This window comes from Chiloscyllium plagiosum, chromosome 2 (assembly GCF_004010195.1).
Source record: "Chiloscyllium plagiosum isolate BGI_BamShark_2017 chromosome 2, ASM401019v2, whole genome shotgun sequence".
Lineage (NCBI taxonomy): Eukaryota > Metazoa > Chordata > Chondrichthyes > Orectolobiformes > Hemiscylliidae > Chiloscyllium > Chiloscyllium plagiosum.
This window is the reverse complement of record NC_057711.1, coordinates 63,406,667-63,426,780: the sequence shown is the minus strand read 5'-3', so window position 1 is coordinate 63,426,780 and position 20,114 is coordinate 63,406,667. Positions and strand designations below refer to the sequence as shown.

At 40.6% G+C, this 20,114-nt stretch overlaps 1 protein-coding gene across 4 annotated transcripts in view; it reads right to left on the bottom strand.

Moving 5' to 3' along the window:
• The window catches only part of LOC122560288 (small conductance calcium-activated potassium channel protein 2-like), a 240,128-nt gene that overhangs the window by 10,728 nt on the left and 209,286 nt on the right, over positions 1 to 20,114 (bottom strand). For 3 of the 4 annotated variants that reach the window (XM_043710851.1, XM_043710841.1, XM_043710879.1), the window contains one exon: positions 5,493 to 5,562. In XM_043710851.1, the coding sequence (XP_043566786.1) occupies positions 5,493 to 5,562 (70 nt within the window). Of the gene's footprint in view, positions 1 to 5,492; positions 5,617 to 20,114 lie in introns of those variants that run through there. The other variant, XM_043710870.1, reaches the window with a different exon arrangement.

The following is a 20,114-nucleotide window of genomic DNA, read 5'->3' as shown; positions in this document are numbered from 1 at the left end:
CATTTAGAGGTCTAAGGTGGACCATGTCCACAGAACTCCACGTACAAAGCTCTGGATACGTGGGGGAAGGAATGTCCCCAATGTCGCCCTCATCCTGATGGTCACCTTTGTGTGTTGCTGCATTACACTGTGCATAGACCCTCGGTATGCAAACCCTAAGAGTCACTACATACAAAGAACAAAGAAAATTTACAGCCCAGGAACAGGCCCTTCGGCCCTCCAAGCCTAAGCCGATCCAAATCTACTGTCTAAACCTGTTGCTCAATTACTAAGCATGTGTATCCCTCTGCTCTCCACCTACTCATGCATCTGTCCAGACGCATCTTAAATGAATCTACCATGCCTGCCTCTACCACCTCTGCTGGCAACACCAACCTCTGTGTGAAGTACTTGCCGCGTGTATCCCCTTAAACTTTTCAACTCTCACCTTGAAAGCGTGACCTCTCATTACTGAATCCTTCACCCTAGGAAAAATGCTTATCTATATCCACCCTGTCTATACCCTTCATGATTTTGTAAACCTCAATCAGGTCCCCCACAATCTCCTTTTTTCTAATGAAAACAAACCTAACCTACTCAACCTCTCTTCATAGCTAGCACCTTCCATACCAGGCAACATCCTCGTAAACCTTCTCTGCACCCTCTCCAAAGCATTCACATCCTTTTGGTAATGTGGCGACCAGAACTGTACACAGTATTCTAAATGCGGCCGATCAACATCGGGTACAATTTTAACATGACCTGCCAGTTCTTATATTCAATACCCTGTCCGATGAAGGCAAACATACTATATATCTTCTTTACCACTCTATCCACCTGTGCAGCAACCTTTCAGGGTACAATGGACCTGAACTCCCAGATCTCTCTGCTCATCAACTTTTCCTAAGACTCTTCTGTTTACTGTATAATTCGCTCTAGAATTAGACTTCCCTAAATGCATCACCTCACATTTGCCTGCATTGAACTCCATCTGCCACTTCTCCGCCCAACTCTCCAGTCTATCTATGTTCTCCTGGATTTTTTGACAGTCCCCTATGCCTTCTGTTACTCCACCAATCTTCATGTCATCTGTAAACTTGCTGATCAGACCAACAGTGCCCTCTTCCAGATCATTTATGTATATCACAAACAACAGTGGCCCCAACACTGACCCCTGTGGAACACCACTGGTCACCTTTCTCCATTTTGAGAAACTCCCTTCAACTACTACTCTCTGTCTCCTGTTGCTCAACCAGTTCTTTATCCACCTAGCTAGAACACCCTGCACACCATATGACTTCACTTTCTCTATTAGTTTACCTTGGGGAACCTTATCAAACGCCTTACTAAAGTCAATGTATATGATATCTACAGCCCTTCCTTCATCTATCAACTTGGTCACTTCCTTAAAGAACTCTATTAAGTTGGTAAGGCACAATCTCCCCCGCACAAAACCATGTTGCCTATCACTGATAAGCCCAATCTTATCCAAATATAAATAGATTTTATCCCTCAGCACTTTCTCCAGCAACTTTCCCACCACTGATGTCAGGCTCACTGGTCTGTAGTTACCTGGAATATCCCTACTACCTTTCTTGTACAGGGGGACAACATGAGCAACCTCCAGTCCTCCAGCATTTCACCCATGTTTAAGAATTCTACATTGATATCTGTCAGGGCCCCAGCTATTTCCTCTCTCGCCTCTCTCAGCAACTTGGGATAGATCCAATCTGGTCCTGGGGATTTGTCCACTTTAATAACTTCTAGCCTACCCAACATATCTTCCTTACTTATATGTACTGAGATTCTATCTGTCTCCGGTATTGTGAAGGATGGGACTGGCCTTGTTGCTGCAGAATGCTCCAAGTTGTTGGATTGTTCCACATCATGGAGAAACTTGCAAAGAAAAACACTTTGACCACAAGTCCATCAGACAGTGATCAGCACATAGTGTTCTCAAGACTGCAGGAAAAGGAAAAGGTAGATCCTATCGAGTTGTTCCCTGAGCAGAACTGTCAAAGGCTTTTGGCAGAAGGCATCATCACAGAACTTTCCAACAATCACCAAGGCATCACTTGGCTCATGGTGAGAAGTGCACTAGCTGTGAGATCCTTCATGCATGGCTGGACTCTCTGTGCCACTACACACTGCCCTTGAAGTGGCTGCAGGGAGTGGGGGAGGGGTTACAGACTGTCATACATCTCCCTCTGGAATGTACCTTTGCAAAGGAAGTCTGGAGAAAGATGCAGTGGTTTTAGTCTAGTTTCAATGAGTGTAGCTCCATGATGCAGGATTCTGTGCTATATGATCTGTTCCCCAGGATACACACCAAGACAAACATCAATGGTGCCTGGAGGACCATTAAGTCAGTGAAAGGTGTTCTTTAGTCTACCCAAAGCTTGTTGATCTTCTAGAACAAGGAGTTGATCCTGACTGAATGTAGCAGACTAGCACATTCCAAGGTGGGGGATTATGTGCTGAGAGATGCACTAAAGCTTGGGGCCACTGCGTCTAAGGCACTGTGGGGAAAGACCACCCTCTAAGGTTTTTCTGCCAAAGTTACACGGGGTCCCTTCAGTTATTGGACTCCCCCCCCGCTTCAAATATATGTAAATAAAGTCGGGTACAAATCAGAAATGCCTTCAGTTTGGTTGATGAATAGAGTCAAACTCCAGTGTTTGTTTGTTTCTTCATATGCTACCGTACAGAACTGAACAGCTTTAGTGACTATGTATGTATACTGTACAAATAAATTATGAATAAAGTATATTTTTTTAAATAAACAAAATGGGTACAAGGTGCTCATGCAGAATGTAACCCTTTGCCTTATTGACCTGAGAGCTTGGCCTCCAGTGTACACCTATCAGCCTTACCACAAGGTGTGGCCCATTCCCCACTACTGGTAAAGTATCAGCAATGGGAGGGAGTAATCACTAATTTGCTATTAATGAGCAACGTTGCGCCTCAATTGGCCCAAGGGGGCATGGACTCACCAGCACCTCTCCCACCACTGCTGGGTTGCGTAAATATTAAGAACAGTGCACCTGCCATCCCTGCTGATTTTACAATGTGCCACCTCCCAACCCACTACTCAAGGATATAAAGGTATTGTAATTAGGAGCAGGACGATACCATTCAGCCCCTCAAGGCTGTTCTGCCATTCAATAAAATAATGGCTGAACCGATTATAACCTCAAATCCATATTTTTGAATATCCCAGATAACTTTTCACCCTCTTGCTTAATAACAATCTATCCACCTCCACCTTAAAAATATTCAAGGACTCTGCTTCCCTTTTCAGGAACAGTGTTCCAAAGCCTTGCGACACTCAGAAAATGTTTTGCAGCATTTTGTTTTCAAAGGGTAATCTCTGAGTGATTCTTATACAGTGACTCTGTGTTTCAGATGCTCCTGTAACACGGGACTGTTAAACTCTGATCATTTTGTAACATAGATAAACGTTACTAAAATCAAATTTATACACTTGTGCTTAACATTTTGATAAGTTTTAACAACCTTTACTGTATCTTTGCCAGAAGTGAAAAAGCTATCGAGCCGACACTTAGTTTTGCTCCTTAACCCTGTAGGTCACATTTGTTTTCCCTATGTGATATGGATTGCTGTCTCTACTCCCCTTTCAGGCACTGAGTTCCAGACCATCATCACTCACTGGGTGAAAAAGATCTCAGCTATCCTCTAAGCTTTATACTAATTATTTTAAATTTGCGCTTGCTCACCTTTCTGCTAATGGAATATCTTCTTCATTCCCACTCTCTATAGACTCATCGTGATTTTACACACATCAATTAAATATTTCTCAACTTCCTTATTCCAAAGAAAATAATCCTAGCCGATCGAATCCTCATAACTAAAATCTTCTATAGCTGGCAACAGCACTGTATATCTTCTCTGTACACTTGTTAGTGTAATTAGATTCAACCTGTCAGATGTACACAGTACTCTGGCATAAGTACAGAAAGTGCTGGAGAGTCAATGTGAAGAATCATTGAATCATCAATTCTGTTTCTGTCACAACAGATGCTGCCAGATCTGCTGAGTTTCTCCAGCACTTGCTGTTTTAACTTTAGATCTCCACCATCCACTTATCCTTCTAGTGTTTTAGGTAGTTCCAGCATTACATCTCTGCTCTTACATCCAATGCCTTGATTAATAAAGAAAAATATAAATTTCCAAAATCCCATATTTCCACTTTTCAGCAGGCTTAAAGCTAGAACATTCTAGCTTTTAAGTACCATCTCATTGGACTACAGCTTTCTGCTGTGGGATTGCAAGATTACCCGTAAAATTTCATTGGACTTTAGCTTGGCTTCCGAATAACCAAACAACTCTGTTCTATTAAGGATACCATGGATCACTAGACAAGACACATAATTCAGTACTGTTTTTCTTGCTTACTTTTCAATTCTTCACCCTAATCAGAAAGGAGAAAACTGAATGATTGTAAGCAAATCAATTTCAAAATGAGACACTCCTCAAACCTCCTTTTTGGTGTCAATACTCTCTTCAAGCTCAGAATTACTCCGTCATCATTGGGTTGAATCACCTGTTGTTAAATGGTCAGAATTAGGCTATAGTTTTAATTCCAGACTTTTATTGAACTCAATGTGCCATGGTGAAATTCAAACCCACAAATTTTACAAATTTGGAATTCACAGAAATCCAAATTCAAATTCCTGCCTGATGTGTGCTCCCATTTGGTGAAAATTCTAAAATATACCCCTACCTACTTTCCCAGCAGTTAGAATTAGCTAATTTGTGTTTACTTCTGTGTTTTTTATGTGTCAAAATATGTACCCAATAACCAGACCCAGTTCTTCTTGGTTTCTGTTTGACCTCTGATTAAGATGTAAAGCATGTACCTTTAGATCGTTGAATTTCTCGGTAGGACCTTACCATATTACCTAAAAGGTTTTAAGCAGAGATCTGTTTGAATTCTTTTTTAAGATAGCACATGTTTTTATGAGTCATCCATTATTAAGGACAAAACAAATATCTTGTGGAATTCCCCAATGCCTAGAGCATGTTAATTAGCTTGACCTGCTCCAGCAAAGCCCAACAAATTAATGTTACACCAATATTCCTCAACGGAAACAGGTATTTTTGTAATTGAGCATTTTTTGATAGTATTTTCTTTACTCAAGTATCCATACTGAACTGTACCTATTTGTATGAAAGATCAGTTCCCACAATTGGGGAAAAAAGAACGAGCAATATGATTGACACAGGTGAAGTATGAGGGGAATGGGATAAATCTTAGCAAAGTACAAATTATTACAAATTTTATCCATTTACTTGTTTATCTGAAATAAACAAATGTACTTTGTGATATCTGCATAAAGTAAATAATCAAAATGTCAGAATTATAGAGATAACTCTGAGATGGTTAGGAAAACAAACAGAACAGTATCAGAGCAGTCGTCTAACAATTAGAACAAAATCAAAAGTGCAACATTTTAAGCAACTTCAGCAAATTCCCATCAGATCTGACTAACCTTAGCAAGGTCCACCAAAGTATTTGCCTGATCATTTAATTTTCTTTGTTCCATTTTTACACTTCGTAACCTGGGTGCAACATTCATTTTAGTTGGTCAGTTTCATTTCATCTTTCAATGTTATCTTCAAAAAAGAACATGCAGTAAAATTCACCAGAGCAAACAACCTTCATGAAAAATGAATTTCTTACTTTTAACACGTCAAAACCACTCATTTGTCTGCGAAATGAGAAGCATGCTTCCTCAACATGGAAAAAAGAACATTGGCAGCAGAGAGAAATGTATGCATTTTACATTATATTAGCTACAGTTAAAGATGAAATAAAGTAACAATAAAAACAACTTTACAAATGTTATACCAAAGCTTAGGCATTTGTTAAAAGCCTAAGTATCATGACCAAAAGACATAGGATGGAAGAAGATTGATCTCAGACTATCCCCAAACCTCTGCAGGTTTTCCTTCGGAGCCCAGTGCCCATTTCTTGAAACAGTGCATTTAACTGGAATCCCAGGGATATCCAAACTATTGTTTGTTATATCATAGAATATTTTTAGAAGGATATGTGCATGCATAGAATAAATTTGGATTAATAATACTTTTGCAATGTGCTTTAAAAAGCTGAAGAACCACTGTACAAGGAAAAAAAAAATTTCTTACTTTAAACCATGCATTCTGAACTCAGCCCATTTATCCATGAACAACTACTTCACTATATCTACCCTAACTCAGATTCCGAAGATGCCCATTATGTAATTCTAACACGATTAGTTACTTTTCACGTTTTCCCTCTAGACACTGGAAATGAGTTGCCAATCTGAACTCTGAAAATTGGGTTAGTAATACCCGAACCCCCTTCATTTAGGAGTTCAAACTGATGCTTGTAATTAATATATAATTAAATTAACTTATATTTCCAAGACTAACATTTCTTTTGATGATTGATAAAATTCATGATTAAATTCACTGCTATGAACCTCAGGATCATGAATCTACACATTCGAATTCTATGTCAAAAGTTTGTTGCTTCTTCCCATTTAAATGATTTTATTAAATGACCAGGTGGAATTCAAGGCTTAATGTTTGACATAAGAGATTGCCAGTGGAAATCAGGGAATAGAACAAAGAAATATAACATTTATTGAATTGCGTAGCCCTGATCATAAGTCCTTTACAACAATAATTTTATTTCTATTAGTTGTTTGAATTATTAATAGAAGTTTATTGAATTAAATTTTCCCTTCTGCCAGAACATAGTGACTTAACCCAGCAGTTGGCCAAATCGAATCCAGATGCAGTAATTTCTAATACATTCATTTGAGAACCCCTTTGTGTGGACATATGAAGTATTCCTATGTCTATGTGGCCTGATACTAGTCCTGTAAAAGTTTGAAATGGATTTGATTAAGGGAAACTTGTATCCAATGTTACTCAGTGATAAGTGAAATTCCTATTAAAAAGGAAATATTTTAAACTTCTTGCAGCTAAAGAGAGTGATAATGTTTTGAAATTATTTTTCATTAACCTGTCGAACCATGTTATGATACATCTCTGGGTAGGTGGGACTCGGACCCAAAATATAAAAGCAGACGTAATGACACTTTCTTTGTTTCACAAAAGCCCTCAATAACTTGATTCAGAGCAGCAACATCTTCACTTAAATTAATTAAGTGCAACACACACATCAGTCTACTTCTAAACATTTATAATTGGATTAATGTGATCCAATGCAACTTATGATATTAGTTTTGCCAATGTAGCAAAATGCTGAACACATTTCTTCTGTTGAATATTTCTTGGAATCCATAATTAGAAAGTGTTTATTAATTACTGTATTGTTTTGGAACACAAGGTGTTTAATCATCTTTAACACTATTTTTATACATTAAGACAGTTATTGCAGGAAACTAGATTACAACTGAATTATTTTAGCTTCAAAATAAGTTATAATCTCATATCTGAAATTTTATAATTATTTCAATCAATGTGCTCTGATAATTGTTTGCCAAATTATATATTTTCTCATGTTTTTGAGTGTCATACCACACTTTTGACAGTAAATTTAATTTGTTTTACGAGACCAGAAATAATCAAGCCATAAGACCTTTACCTTAAAGAATTAGGGGTTAGGTATTTAAGCCTTGATGGGACTGGGATCAGAGCTGAATGAGAGATAAAAATAGCGATGTTGCCAATGTGCTTGTTCCCTGGTTCCATCCCACCTTTGAGTCATTGGGAATGAGGCAGGAATGGGTGTGGCAGCACTACTTTTCTGTACTTGTAAGGTAGACAATTGAAGTTGTTAACAGCTTCTTAAGGCCAATTAAATGCAGCAAATAGGATTTTCCAGTTGGCCTCCTAGTCCCCACAGGTGGGAGCCCAGGGGCTTCCCCTGCCTGTCTGGGTGCTTCAGGCTCTCATACAGAAGGGCTCCCCTCACTCATGTTTCACCACTCCATTCCCAACCAGAGGAGTCACACTGCAAACGTTACGTGGTTATTTTGAATAAAACATCGGAGTGAGGGTGCCTCCATTTTCAAGCATTCTCTTTCTTATTCATCTTGATGGTTGCTTTTCAGAAGCCCATTGGTAAAATTTTGTGCTAAGTATCTCCTCAAAACATATTCATTCTTCAAGTTAAGATCAAAACTTTTGCTTTGTCTCCATTTTTTTACAGATTCATATGCCTTGAAATAATTGGAGTAATAATAATTGAGGTTTCTAATTATGGGCAGATTGGAGAGGCTCCGCATGGGTCTGCTCCTGGGCCTAGCCAGGCTGGCGAGAAACAGATCCAGGCATCGGGCTGAGGAGGGGCCATTTATAGCGATTGTCTATCCCTCTCCTGCAGCTACATTCACGCCCAGGTTGCTTGGAGAAGAAGCACACCGTATCCATCAAAGCTTTCAATGCCTTTAGAGAGAGGTGAGCACTACAGCGCGGGGGGTATAGTGCTTATCTCCCCTTCCAATTCCATTTTGATTTAGCCACCTCCCTCTTTCTCCACCTGGCCCTCACCTTTGATGGTTTCTTTTCCCTTAATGGGTTTTACACACAAATTATTCAAGTGTAAACATGAGTGATTTGCTGGTTAATAGATGAAAAAAATACCACGGGTGACTTGTTGAAGGGGAAAAAGAGTTGTTCAGTTGTGCATCAAAAGACTTTTGGATATAAAAGGAAGAAAAGGTGCTCTTGTAATAGATTACTGAAATGTTGATGTACATGTAGTGCAGGTACACGCAAGACCTTGGCCCAGTGATGAAGAATAGCCAGCATTATCTGTCAGGCCAGTATGTAACTCAGAGAGGAATTTGCACATGCTGGTACTCACCAGCCTCTATTGTCCTTGTCCTTCTAGACAAAGAACAAAGAACAGTACAGCACAGGAACATGCCCTTCAGCCCACCAAGCCTGTGCTGACATGTGATGCCTTTCTAAACTAAAAGCCTTTTGCCTCTACATGGTCTGTACCCCTCTATTGCTACCTATTCATGGGTCTATCAAGATGCCTCTTAAACATTTCTGATGTATCTGCTTCCACCACCTCTTCTGGCAGTGCATTCCAGGCACTTACCACTCTCTGTGTAAAGAAAAGTGCCTCTCACATCTCCTTTAAATTTTCTCCCTTTTACTTTAAACATAGGATTCTGGGTAATCCAACATGGAGGACAGAAAAAATTTCTGGCTGCAACAGCTGCTCCTTTATTGAAGTATTTTAGGTGTTGGAGATGATTTCCTTGAATTCCAGGAGCAGCAATTACTGTTTTATACGCAGTTGCATTGTTTTGCAACTTTGGAAAAAAAAGTCAAAACAACAGCAGTTATAAAAGGAGAAGAACAAACAAAGGCAGCACATGGTCAGTCAGTGCAGGAGAGAGAGAGAAAGAAACTGACACAGCAGTGAACCTGCCTAGTTACTACCTTTGCTGTTTGAATTCATGTATCGCTGGACATCGGAGTGCATCTGGGAAAATTAACAAACAGTGAAATTCACAACTGATCTTCGTGGAACTGTTTGGGTGAAGTTCACAGCACAGAAGCAGGTAAGTGTATTGTTTTTAAGTGGGACCTGCAGAAAGTCTGCAGTAGTGAGTAGAGTGGGTTCTTTCTTGATTATATGCTTTTTGAGATATGTCTCTTGATTAAACTTTAAATAGAAGCCGTAACTATTAATTTAACCTGGGGCAATGTTTTGTAGAGGAATAAGACAGTGTTATTTTCTGGGTCTGTAGTAGAGTGATATGCATTTCTTGTCAGATGTGGGAGTTTAAAGCGAGTTTAAGGGTTACTGCAGATTATATCTGCAATAAATGCTGTTGGTTGCAAATCTTATCAGATAAAATGGATCGGTTAGAGAGACAGTTAGAAGCAATGAGGAATTTGTAACAGCAATAATATGTGATGGATGGCAGTTATAGGAAGGGGGGGGAAGTCTCAGACACAGCCACATAGATGGGTTAACTCCAGGAAAGGTAAGAGAGGTAGGCAGCTAGTGCAGGAGCCTTCTGTGGCTATACCCATTTCAAGCAAGTATGCTGTGTTGGAAAATGTATGGGGTGATGAATTCTCAGGAGAACGTAGCATGAACAGCCAAGTTTCTGGTATCGAGACTGGATCTAATGCAATGAGGGGTATGTGGGGTTCCAAGACATCAATTGTGTGAGGGGACTCTCTAGTCCGAGGTACAGACAGACGTTTCTGTTGTCAGCAGCGAAAAAGCAGAATGGTGTATTGCTTCCCTGGTGGTAGGCTCTAGGATGTCTCAGAGAGGATGCAGAATGCTCTCAAGGGGAAGATGGGCAAGCAAGAGGTCATTGTCCACACTGGAGCCAATGACATAGGAAGGGAAAAGCTTGAGATTCTGAAGGGAGATTACAGAGAGTTAGGCAGGAATTTAAAAAGGAGGTCCTCAAGGGTAGTCATATCTGGATTACTCCCAGTGCTACGAGCTAGTGAGGGCAGGAATAGGAGGATAGAGCAGATGAATGCATGGCTGAGGAGCTGGTGTATGGGAGAAGGATTCACTTTTTTGGACCAGTGGTATCTCTTTTGGGGGAGAAGTGACCTGTACAAGAAGGACAGATTGCACCTAAATTGGAAGGGGACTAATATACTGGCAAGAAGATTTTCTAGAACTGCTTGGGAGGATTTAAACTAGTAAGGTGGGGGAGTAGGACCCAGGGAGATAGTGAGGGAAGAGATCAATCTGAGACTGGTACAGTTGAGAACAGAAGTGAGTCAAACAGTCAGAGCAGGCAGGGACAAGGTAGGACTAATAAATTAAACTGCATTGATTTCAATGCAAGGGCCTAACAGGGAAGGCAGATGAACTCAGGGTATGGTTAGGAACATGGGACTGGGATATCATAGCAATTACAGAAACATGGCTCAGGGATGGGCAGGACTTGCAGCTTAATGTTCCAGGATACAAATGCTACAGCAAGGATAGAAAGGGAGGCAAGAGAGGAGGGGGCGTGGCATTTTTGATAAGGGATAGCATTACAGCTGTGCTGAGGAAGGATATTCCTAGAAATACATCCAGGGAAGTTATTTGGGTGGAACTGAGAAATAAAAAAGGGATGATCACCTTATTGGGATTGTATTATAGACCCTCTAATAGTCAGAGGGAAATTAAGAAACAAACTTGTAAGGAGATCTCAGCTATCTGCAAGAATAATGTGGTTATGGTAGGGGATTTTAACTTTCCAAACATTGACTGGGACTGCCATAGTGTTAAAGGTTTAGATGGAGAGGAATTTCTTAAGTGCGAACAAGACAATTTTCTGATTCAGTATGTGGATGTACCTACTAGAGAAGGTGCAAAACTTGGTAGGTATAGGGAATGCTGGATGACTAAAGAAATTGAGGGTTTGGTGAAGAAAAAGAAGGAAGCATATGTAAGGCATAGACAGGATAGATCGAGTGAATCCTTAGAAGAGTATAAAGGCAGTAGGAGTATACTTAAGAGGGAAATCAGGAGAGCAAAAGGGGGACATGAAATAGCTTTGGCAAATACAGTTAAGGAGAATCCAAAGGGTTTTTACAAATACATTAAGGACAAAAGGATAACTAGGGAGAGTATAGGGCACCTCAAAGATCAGCAAGGTGGCCTTTGTGTGGAGCTGCAGAAAATGGAAGAGATACTAAATGAGTATTTTGCATCAGTATTTACTGTGGAAAAGGATATGGAAGATATACACTGTAGGGAAATAGATGGTGACATCTTGAAAAATGTCCAGATTTCAGAGGAGGAAGTGCTGGATGTCTTGAAAAGCATAAAGGTGGATAAATCCCCAGGACCTGATCGGGTGTACCAGAGAACTCTGTGGGAAGCTAGAGAAGTGATTGCTGGGCCTCTTGCTGAGATATTTGTATCATCGATAGTCGCAGGTGAGGTGCTGGAAGACTGGAGGTTGGCAAACGTGGTGCCACTGTTTAAGAAGGGCGGTAAGGACAAGCCTGGGAACCATAGACCAGTGAGCCTGACATCGGTGGTGGGCAAGTTGTTGGAGGGAATCCTGAGGGACAGGATGTACATGTGTTTGGAAAGGCAAAGACTGATTAGGGATAGTCAACATGGCTTTGTTTGTAGGAACTCATGTCTCACAAACTTGATTGAGCTTTTTGAAGAAGTAACAAAGAAGATTGATGAAGGCAGAGCAGTAGATGTGATCCAAATGGACTTCAGTAAGGCATTCGACAAGGTTTCCCATGGGAGACTGGTTAGCAAGGTTAGATCTCATGGAATACAAGGAGAACTAGCCATTTGGGTACAGTACTAGCTCAAAGGTAGAAGACAGAGGGTGGTGGTGGAGGGTTGTTTTTCAGACTGGAGGCCTGTGACCAGTAGAGTGCCACAAGAATCTCTGCTGGGTCCTCTACTTTTCATCATTTACATAAATGATTTGGATGCGAGCATAAGAGATACAGTTAGTAAGTTTGCAGATGACACCAAAATTGGAGGTGTAGTGGACAGCAAAGAAGGTTATCTCAGATTACAACAGGATCTTGATCAGATGGGCCAATGGGCTGAGAAGTGGCAGATGGAGTTTAATTCAGATAAATGCGAGGTGCTGCATTTTGGGAAAGCAAATCTTAGCAGGACTTATACACTTAATGGTAAGATCCGAGGGAGAGTTGCTGAACAAAGAGACCTTGGAGTGCAGCTTGATAGCTCCTTGAAAGTGGAGTCGCAGGTAGATAGGAGAGTGAAGAAGGCTTTTGGTATGCTTTCTTTTATTGGTCAGAGTATTGAGTACAGGAGTTGGAAGATCATGTTGTGGCTGTACAGGACATTGGTTAGGCCACTGTTGGAAGATTGCGTGCAATTCTGGTCTCCTTCCTATGAGAAAGATTTTGTAAAACTTGAAAGGGTTCAGAAAAGATTTACAAGGATGTCGGAGGCTGAGGGGTGACCTTATAGAGGTTTACACAATTATGAGGGGCAAGGATAGGATAAATAGACAAAGTATTTTCCCTGGAGTCGGGAGGTTCAGAACTAGAGGGCATAGGTTTAGGGTGAGAAGGGAAAGATATAAAAGAGACCTAAGGGGCAACATTTTTACGCAGAGGGTGGTACGTATATGGAATGAGCTGCCAGAAGAAGTGGTGGAGGCTGGTATGATTGCAACATTTAAAGGGCATTTGGATGGGTACATGAATAGGAAGGGTTTGGAGGGATATGGGCTGGGTGCTGGCAGGTGGGACTGGATTGGGTTGGGATATCTGGTCAGCATGGGCGGATTGGACTGAAGGGTCTGTTCCCATGCTGTACATCTCTATGACTCTATTATGTCCCCTACTAATTGCAATTTCTACCCTGGGGAAAAGAGATCTAAGATCACTGGTTTTAAAGATGTGTCAAAGGAGCTGTGCAGTGCATCTGTTAGATGGTAAATACTGCTGCTACTGTGCACTGGTAGTGGAGGGAGGGAATATTTAAGGTGACCGGTGGGATGTTGATCAAGTGGACAGCTCACATGTGCATAGTGTAGAAGTACCTGACTGTTGTTAAGCTGCAAGCAACCAGACAAGATGGGCTCTATGTTTTCAAAGGTGTGCAGGTTGAGAGTCAGTCTGTTCAGTAACATTAAGATCTATTGCAAAAACTTGTGACCCCGAGCAGCTGCCATCCTTGAAATGACAGATAGGCGATGGTGATGATTTCATCATACTCATTATATATGTGGCTGATCCACTTAAGTTTCTGGTAAAAAAAAGTTCGTTGTTTGCTGTTATTGGTGAGGTATTCAGCAACAGTAATGTTGATGAATGTCAAGGGTGATAGTTAGAGCTTCTTTTGCTGGGAGTGGTCACTGCTTGGCACTTGATGCAGTGCTACTGTTGTTTGCTAAGCCTGAAGGACCCAAGGTCCTTCTGCAAGCTGTTTCAATATCTGATGCGTTATGCATATTACTCAATGCTGTTCAATCATCAGTGAACATCTTCAATTCTGACCCTGCGTTGGAGGCAAGGTCATTGATAAAACTTCCAAATTTACTTGGGTGTTGGGCATAGTCCTTAGGAACTCATGCAGTGATGTCCGAGGACTTAAACAATTAATTTTCAAAAAGCAGAACCATCTTCTTTTGAGCATGGTGTAAGTTCAATCAGTGGAGAGTTTTCCCTGAATCCCAATGACTTCAGTTTTTCCAGGTTCCCAGATGCCTTACCCACTCAAATGGTGCCTTGACATCGTGGGCAGTGACACGCATCTCACCTTTGGAATTCAGCTCTGTTGTTATCTTTGTTTGGTTCAAGGCTGTTCAGATATTTGGAGCCAAGTAGTCATACTGTCATAGCGCCACACTGCATGGAAACAGACCCTTCAGGGCAACCAGTCCATACTGACCATGTTCCCACTTGCCTGCTTTTGGTTCCTATCTCTCCGAACACTTCCTGTTCACACACTTATCCAAATATCTTTTAAATGTAACTGTACCTGCATCCATCACTTCCACTTGCAGTTTATTCAGACATGAACCACACTCTGTGTAAAAGCTTTGGTCCCTAAATGTCCTTTTTAAATGTTTCTCCTCTCTCCGGAAAAAATATCCCCCACCAGTTTTGAACTCACAATCCCAGAGAAAAGACACTTGCTTCTCACCTTATCTATGCCCCTCATGATTTTATAAAACTCAGTGTAAGATGTCCCAGCCTATCCAGCCCATTTTTATAACTCAAAGTGTTCATTCCCAGCAACACCCTGGTAAATCTTTCTGAACCCTCTCCAATTTAATAATACCTTTCCTATAGCAGAATGACCAGAACTGGGCACTGTACTCCAGAAGAGACCTCACTAACATTCTGTACAACCTCAACACGACGTCCCAACTCCTCAACTCAAAATGTCTGAGCAATGAAGGCAAGTGTGCCAAACACCTTCTCAACCACCCTGTCTACGTGAAATGTAAATTTCAAGGAATTATATACCTGAACCCTTAGGTCCCTCTGTTCTGTAACACTATCCAAGGCCCTACTGTGAACTGAATAAGTCCTGTCCTTGTTTTTTTTAACCAAAATCCAATACCTCGCATTTATCCAAATTAAACTCCATCTGCCACTCCTCAGCACATTCACCCAATTACTGATCAAGATCTCTTTGTAATCTTAGAAATCCATCTTCACTGTCCACTATACCATCAATATTGGCGCCACCCGCAAACTTACTAACCATGTCTCCTCATCCAAATCGTTTATGTACGTGACAAATGAAAGTGGACCCGATACCATTCCCTGTGGAACACCACTGGTCACAAGCCTCCAGACTGAAAAACAACCCTTCACTATCACCCTCCGTCTTGACCATCAAGACAATTTTGTATCCAAGTTGCAAGCCCACCCAGAATCCCATGTGATCTAACTTTACTAATTAGTGTACCATGCGGAATCTTATCAAAGGCTTTACAAAGTCCATGAAACGTCTGTCACTTGTCCTGCTTTTTAAGTACAAGACATACCTGGGCAAATTTCCACATTGTCAGTCAATGCCAGTGTTGTCACTGTACTGGAAGAGCTTGGCTCGGGGATCGGCAAGTTCTGGAGCACAAATCTTCAGTACTATTGCCGGAATGTTATCAGGGCCCATAGACTTTGCGGTATGCAGTGTCTCCAACTGTTTCTTGATATCACGTGGAATGAATCGATTTGGCTGAAGACTGGAACCTGTAATGCTCGGGGACACTGCAGGAGGCCAAAATGGGTCATCCACTTGGCATTTATGGCTGAAGATCACAGCCAAAGCTTCAGCATTAATGTTTGCACTGATGCATTGGGCTCTTTTCACCACTGTAGTGATTGTAACAAGGTCAACCAGTTGGACCTCATAGAATATGAGTTTCCTGCTTGGGGTGTTAAACTGGTCCTATCAGGGAGACCTGGCTGACTGATACTCCTGGCAGAATCCAGCTGAACATCATTGAGAAAGTTATCAGTATCTAACTGCTACTTGATATTACTATAGATGATGCTTTCCATCACTTTGTTGATGATTGAAACTGTGGCTGCTCATTGGCTGGAATAGTTTTGTTCTGGTTTTTGGCTGGATAATTTTCTGCATTGTTGCGTGAATGTTGTCATTGTGGCCTAATGTGTACTTTTAGCACTCAACAAATGCAGTTAAATGTGACAGTAAATTCTAAAAAAAATTACTAGTTTGTTTTGACAGCACGTTCATTTGTTCTCAAGATATCTGGCAAAGCAGTTTCACAAGAAGATGTGCTGACTGCTGGAATGCAGTAATTGGATAGGTATGATGAGCCAGCACCAACAGCTGAGTACCTCATACATGTTGACAATAAACTGACACAAGTGAGCCGGGCTATCAGGAACTTGATCTACATGATCAGTCTCACTGAGCATTACCTGCAATACCAACTTTGTTTAGATTCTGTTATATAAATAACAAATTTAAAAAACTACACTGCTCCTCTCCCATCTCAGCCCCTGCCCATGCAACCTTACTTCTTTTACAGTAGGAACACCCAATGCAGAATAGGTAACTGCTTGGTGGAACATTTCCATTCCAACCATGAGTCCTACCCCAGCCTTACAGTTGACTGTCATTACGATTCTCCACCTTATCCCTGACACATTATCCTTTCAGTTCTTGACTTCTTACAGTGTTTCAGTGATGTTCAATGCAGCTTTAAGAAACAACAGCTTATCTTTTGACTGCATATTTTGCAGCTTTCTGGGTTCAACATTGAGTTAGTCAATTTTAAAACATAACCTCTGCCTCTATGTTATTTTCTCATGATTTTTTCTACATTCCTTGACATTTCGTTATGACTATCTTACTAATGACACTTCTACTAGATACAACTAGAAGGGAAGTAAAAAGTTGCCTAGGTCCTAAACTCTTCAACTAATGGAAATTATTTCTCCAAATCAAACTTATTAAATTGATTTATTCTCTTGAAACCTTTTTGATCAAATCACTTCAAACATCTGAATTTCAGGAAATACAAACCCGGTCTTAATCTGTCTTCATTGCTGACCTTTCACTATAGCTGGGTCAAAATCCTAGAACTCCCATCCTAATAGCATTGCAAGTGTGCCTATACAAAATGTTACTGTTTAAAAAGACAGTTTAATACCGATGAGTTCAACGGCAACTAGAGATGGACAATAAAGGCAATGTCCACATCCCATGAATGAATACAAAATCATGAGTGGAAGAGAGTTTGAAGAGAGGTTCATGGAGGAGACATTCTGGGTTTGTGTAGATCCGTAGCTGTGTTAGTAGTCGATACAGAAAAGATTGTTGATGAGTGAGATTTATGAGGTAATCCAACCTAGATAGAGGATAAACCAGCAAGCAGTTCTGGGAACTGCAAGTTAGGAGGAATATCTTGTTCTTGGAAGGAATGCAGTATAAATTTGTTAGAATTGTTCTAGGGCCCCAAAGTTTGTGTTTGAAGGGGAACATATAGGTGGTAGTGTTCCTATGTACCCTGTATTCCTGATGAAGGGCTTTTGCCCGAAACGTCGACTTTACTGCTCCTCGGATGCTGCCTGAACTGCTGTGCTTTTCCAGCACCATTAATCCAGAATCTGGTTTCCAGCATCTGCAGTCATTGTTTTTACCTATGTATCTGTTGCTCTTATCCTTCCAGATCATAGTGGTTTTGGGCTTGCAAGATGCCGTGTAGGGAGCTTTGGTGTATTGCTGCAGTGCATCTTGTAAATGATAAACATTGCGGCTACTGAGCATCGGTGGTGGAAGGAGTGAATGTGGAGCTAACCAAGCAGGCTGCTTTATCCTGGACTGTTTCAAGCTTCTTGAGTGTTGTTGGAGTGTTGCCATCTAGGAAAGTGGCAGGTATTCCATCTCACTTCTGACTTATGCCCTGTAGATGGTGGACAAGCTTTGGGGAGACAGGAAGTGAGTTACTCACTGTTGATTCCTAGACTCTGACCTACTGTTGCACTTCATTTATATAGCAAGTCCAGTTCAGGTTCTGGTTAGTAGTAACCCTCAGAATGTTGACAGCGGAGATTCAGTGGTGGTAATGCTTTTAATGTCAAAGAGCAACAGTTAGTTTCTCTCTTGTTGGAGATGATCATTGTTTGGTCTACCTGTTTAGACAAGCAGAAGGCTGAAAGAACACAGCAAATCAAACAGCATCAGGAGGTGGAGAAGTCGATGTTTTGCGTGTAATCCTTCTTCAGGACTGGTCTACCTGTTTGGCACAAATGTTGCTTGTGCTTGCCAGCCCAAATCTGGATATTATCCAGGTCTTGTTGTATTTGAACATGGACTGCTTCAATATTTGAGGAGACATGAATGTTGCTGAGCATTGTGGAATCATTGGTAAGCATCCCTCTTCTGACTTAGTGACAGAGGGCAGATCATTGATGAAGCTGCTGAAAATGGTTAAGTCTAGGACTCGTAATAAGTAGATTAGCCTCTCTTAGACTCAGGTAGTGAAACCATTACTCAACATTGCCAGACAATGATGGAAGCTATATTTTCAGTCTTTGTCCCATTAATAATTCCACTAGAAATCATCCATTTTGCAATGGTGATGATCTATGATTCAATAAACTGTGTTAAAGATTTATTTTTCTTCAGAAGTTTTGTTTTAATTGTTCTGAATCCACTTTCTGCTTCACTGCTTGCTTGCAGGTACTGAGGTTAATTTGTTACATGAGTGAACACATATTCCTTCATTTACGAAAACTGTTCATTTGCAAATTATGGTCCATTATCAAATATAACTACGCTAGGTAAAGCTAAATAGATTCATTTTAATGTCTCTGACACCGTGTCCACCATGAAATTGTAGAGATGACTAAATAAGTCCACTCTGAGGAAGAGTTGATAATAAGGATGGAAATTTTCCCCTTGAATTCAAATATGTCCATTCCTAACCTTTCCAAAGTCTCAATAGCAATGGTGACATTAGTAGAAGTTATTTCTGTGCCTGTTCATGGATAGTGTAGATTTGACAGTTAAATATCATTTCCTCAATCAAACAAGTAATCCCTAGTCACTTGAATGACATTTAATTATTCTGAGATTATCTTATTGGAGAATATCAACTCAGATTGTTTTATGCACTGTTAATGCTTTTTGTTAAAGACTACATAAACATCCATAATTATGAGATGTTTTCATTGCTCAAAATATTGTCTCAATTCAGAATTGTTGGGAATATACACTGTCCATCCATCCTGGCAATTTTCTCTAAATCGGAGACATTCTTCATCTCTGCTTTGAGTTCTCATTTCTCTTTTTTTCTCTCTGATGCTGGTAAACACTCGAAGATCTTGTTTCGCAACCTCATCAGACATTATTCTGGATAAGGCATCTGCCATTGTTTGATATTCCCTTGTACATTCTCCATGATTGAGTCATAATCTCATCAAATACATGGTTGAAAGCATTGAATGCAAGAGATCATCTTTGCAATTTCCTTTGTATTAATACATGATATGAAGTTTGTTACTTGGTTAACCAGTCCGAGAGATCATCGATGTTCTGCTATGTTCTTATATTGTGGAATTGCTCTGATCACCTCCATTTTCTAAGAATCAACCTTTATTCTTGTGATTTGCATTATAAAATCTCAAAATTTGTTTATAGCGAAACAAAACACATTTTGTTGAACTTTTTCATTTTGTACTCATCATGACAGTATTCAAGAATATAAATTGAAGGTGAAAACTAACATTCACACTACATGAGAGGAGGGTGTTGATTGACTCTAGTTGGTAGAGGCATTACCATTAATATGGATGTTATGCTGCAGCTCTATAGAGCCCTGGTTAGATCACACTTGGAATATTGTGTTCAGTTCTGGTTGCCTCATTATAGGATGTGGAAGTTTTAGAGAGGGTGCAGAGGATATTTACCAAGGTGCTGCCTGGACTGGAGGGCATGTCTGGAGGTTGAGAGAGCTAGGGCTTTTCTCACTGGAGCAAAGAAGAATGAGAGGTGATTTGATAGAGGTGTAAAAGATGATGAGAGGCATAGATAGAGTGGATAGCCAGAGACTTTTTCCCTGGGGCATTATTTTAAGGTGATTGAAGGAAGCTTTAGGGGAGATATCAGGGGTAGGTTCTTTACACAGAGAGTGGTGGGTGTGTGGGTTCCTCTGCCAGCAGTGGTAGTAAAG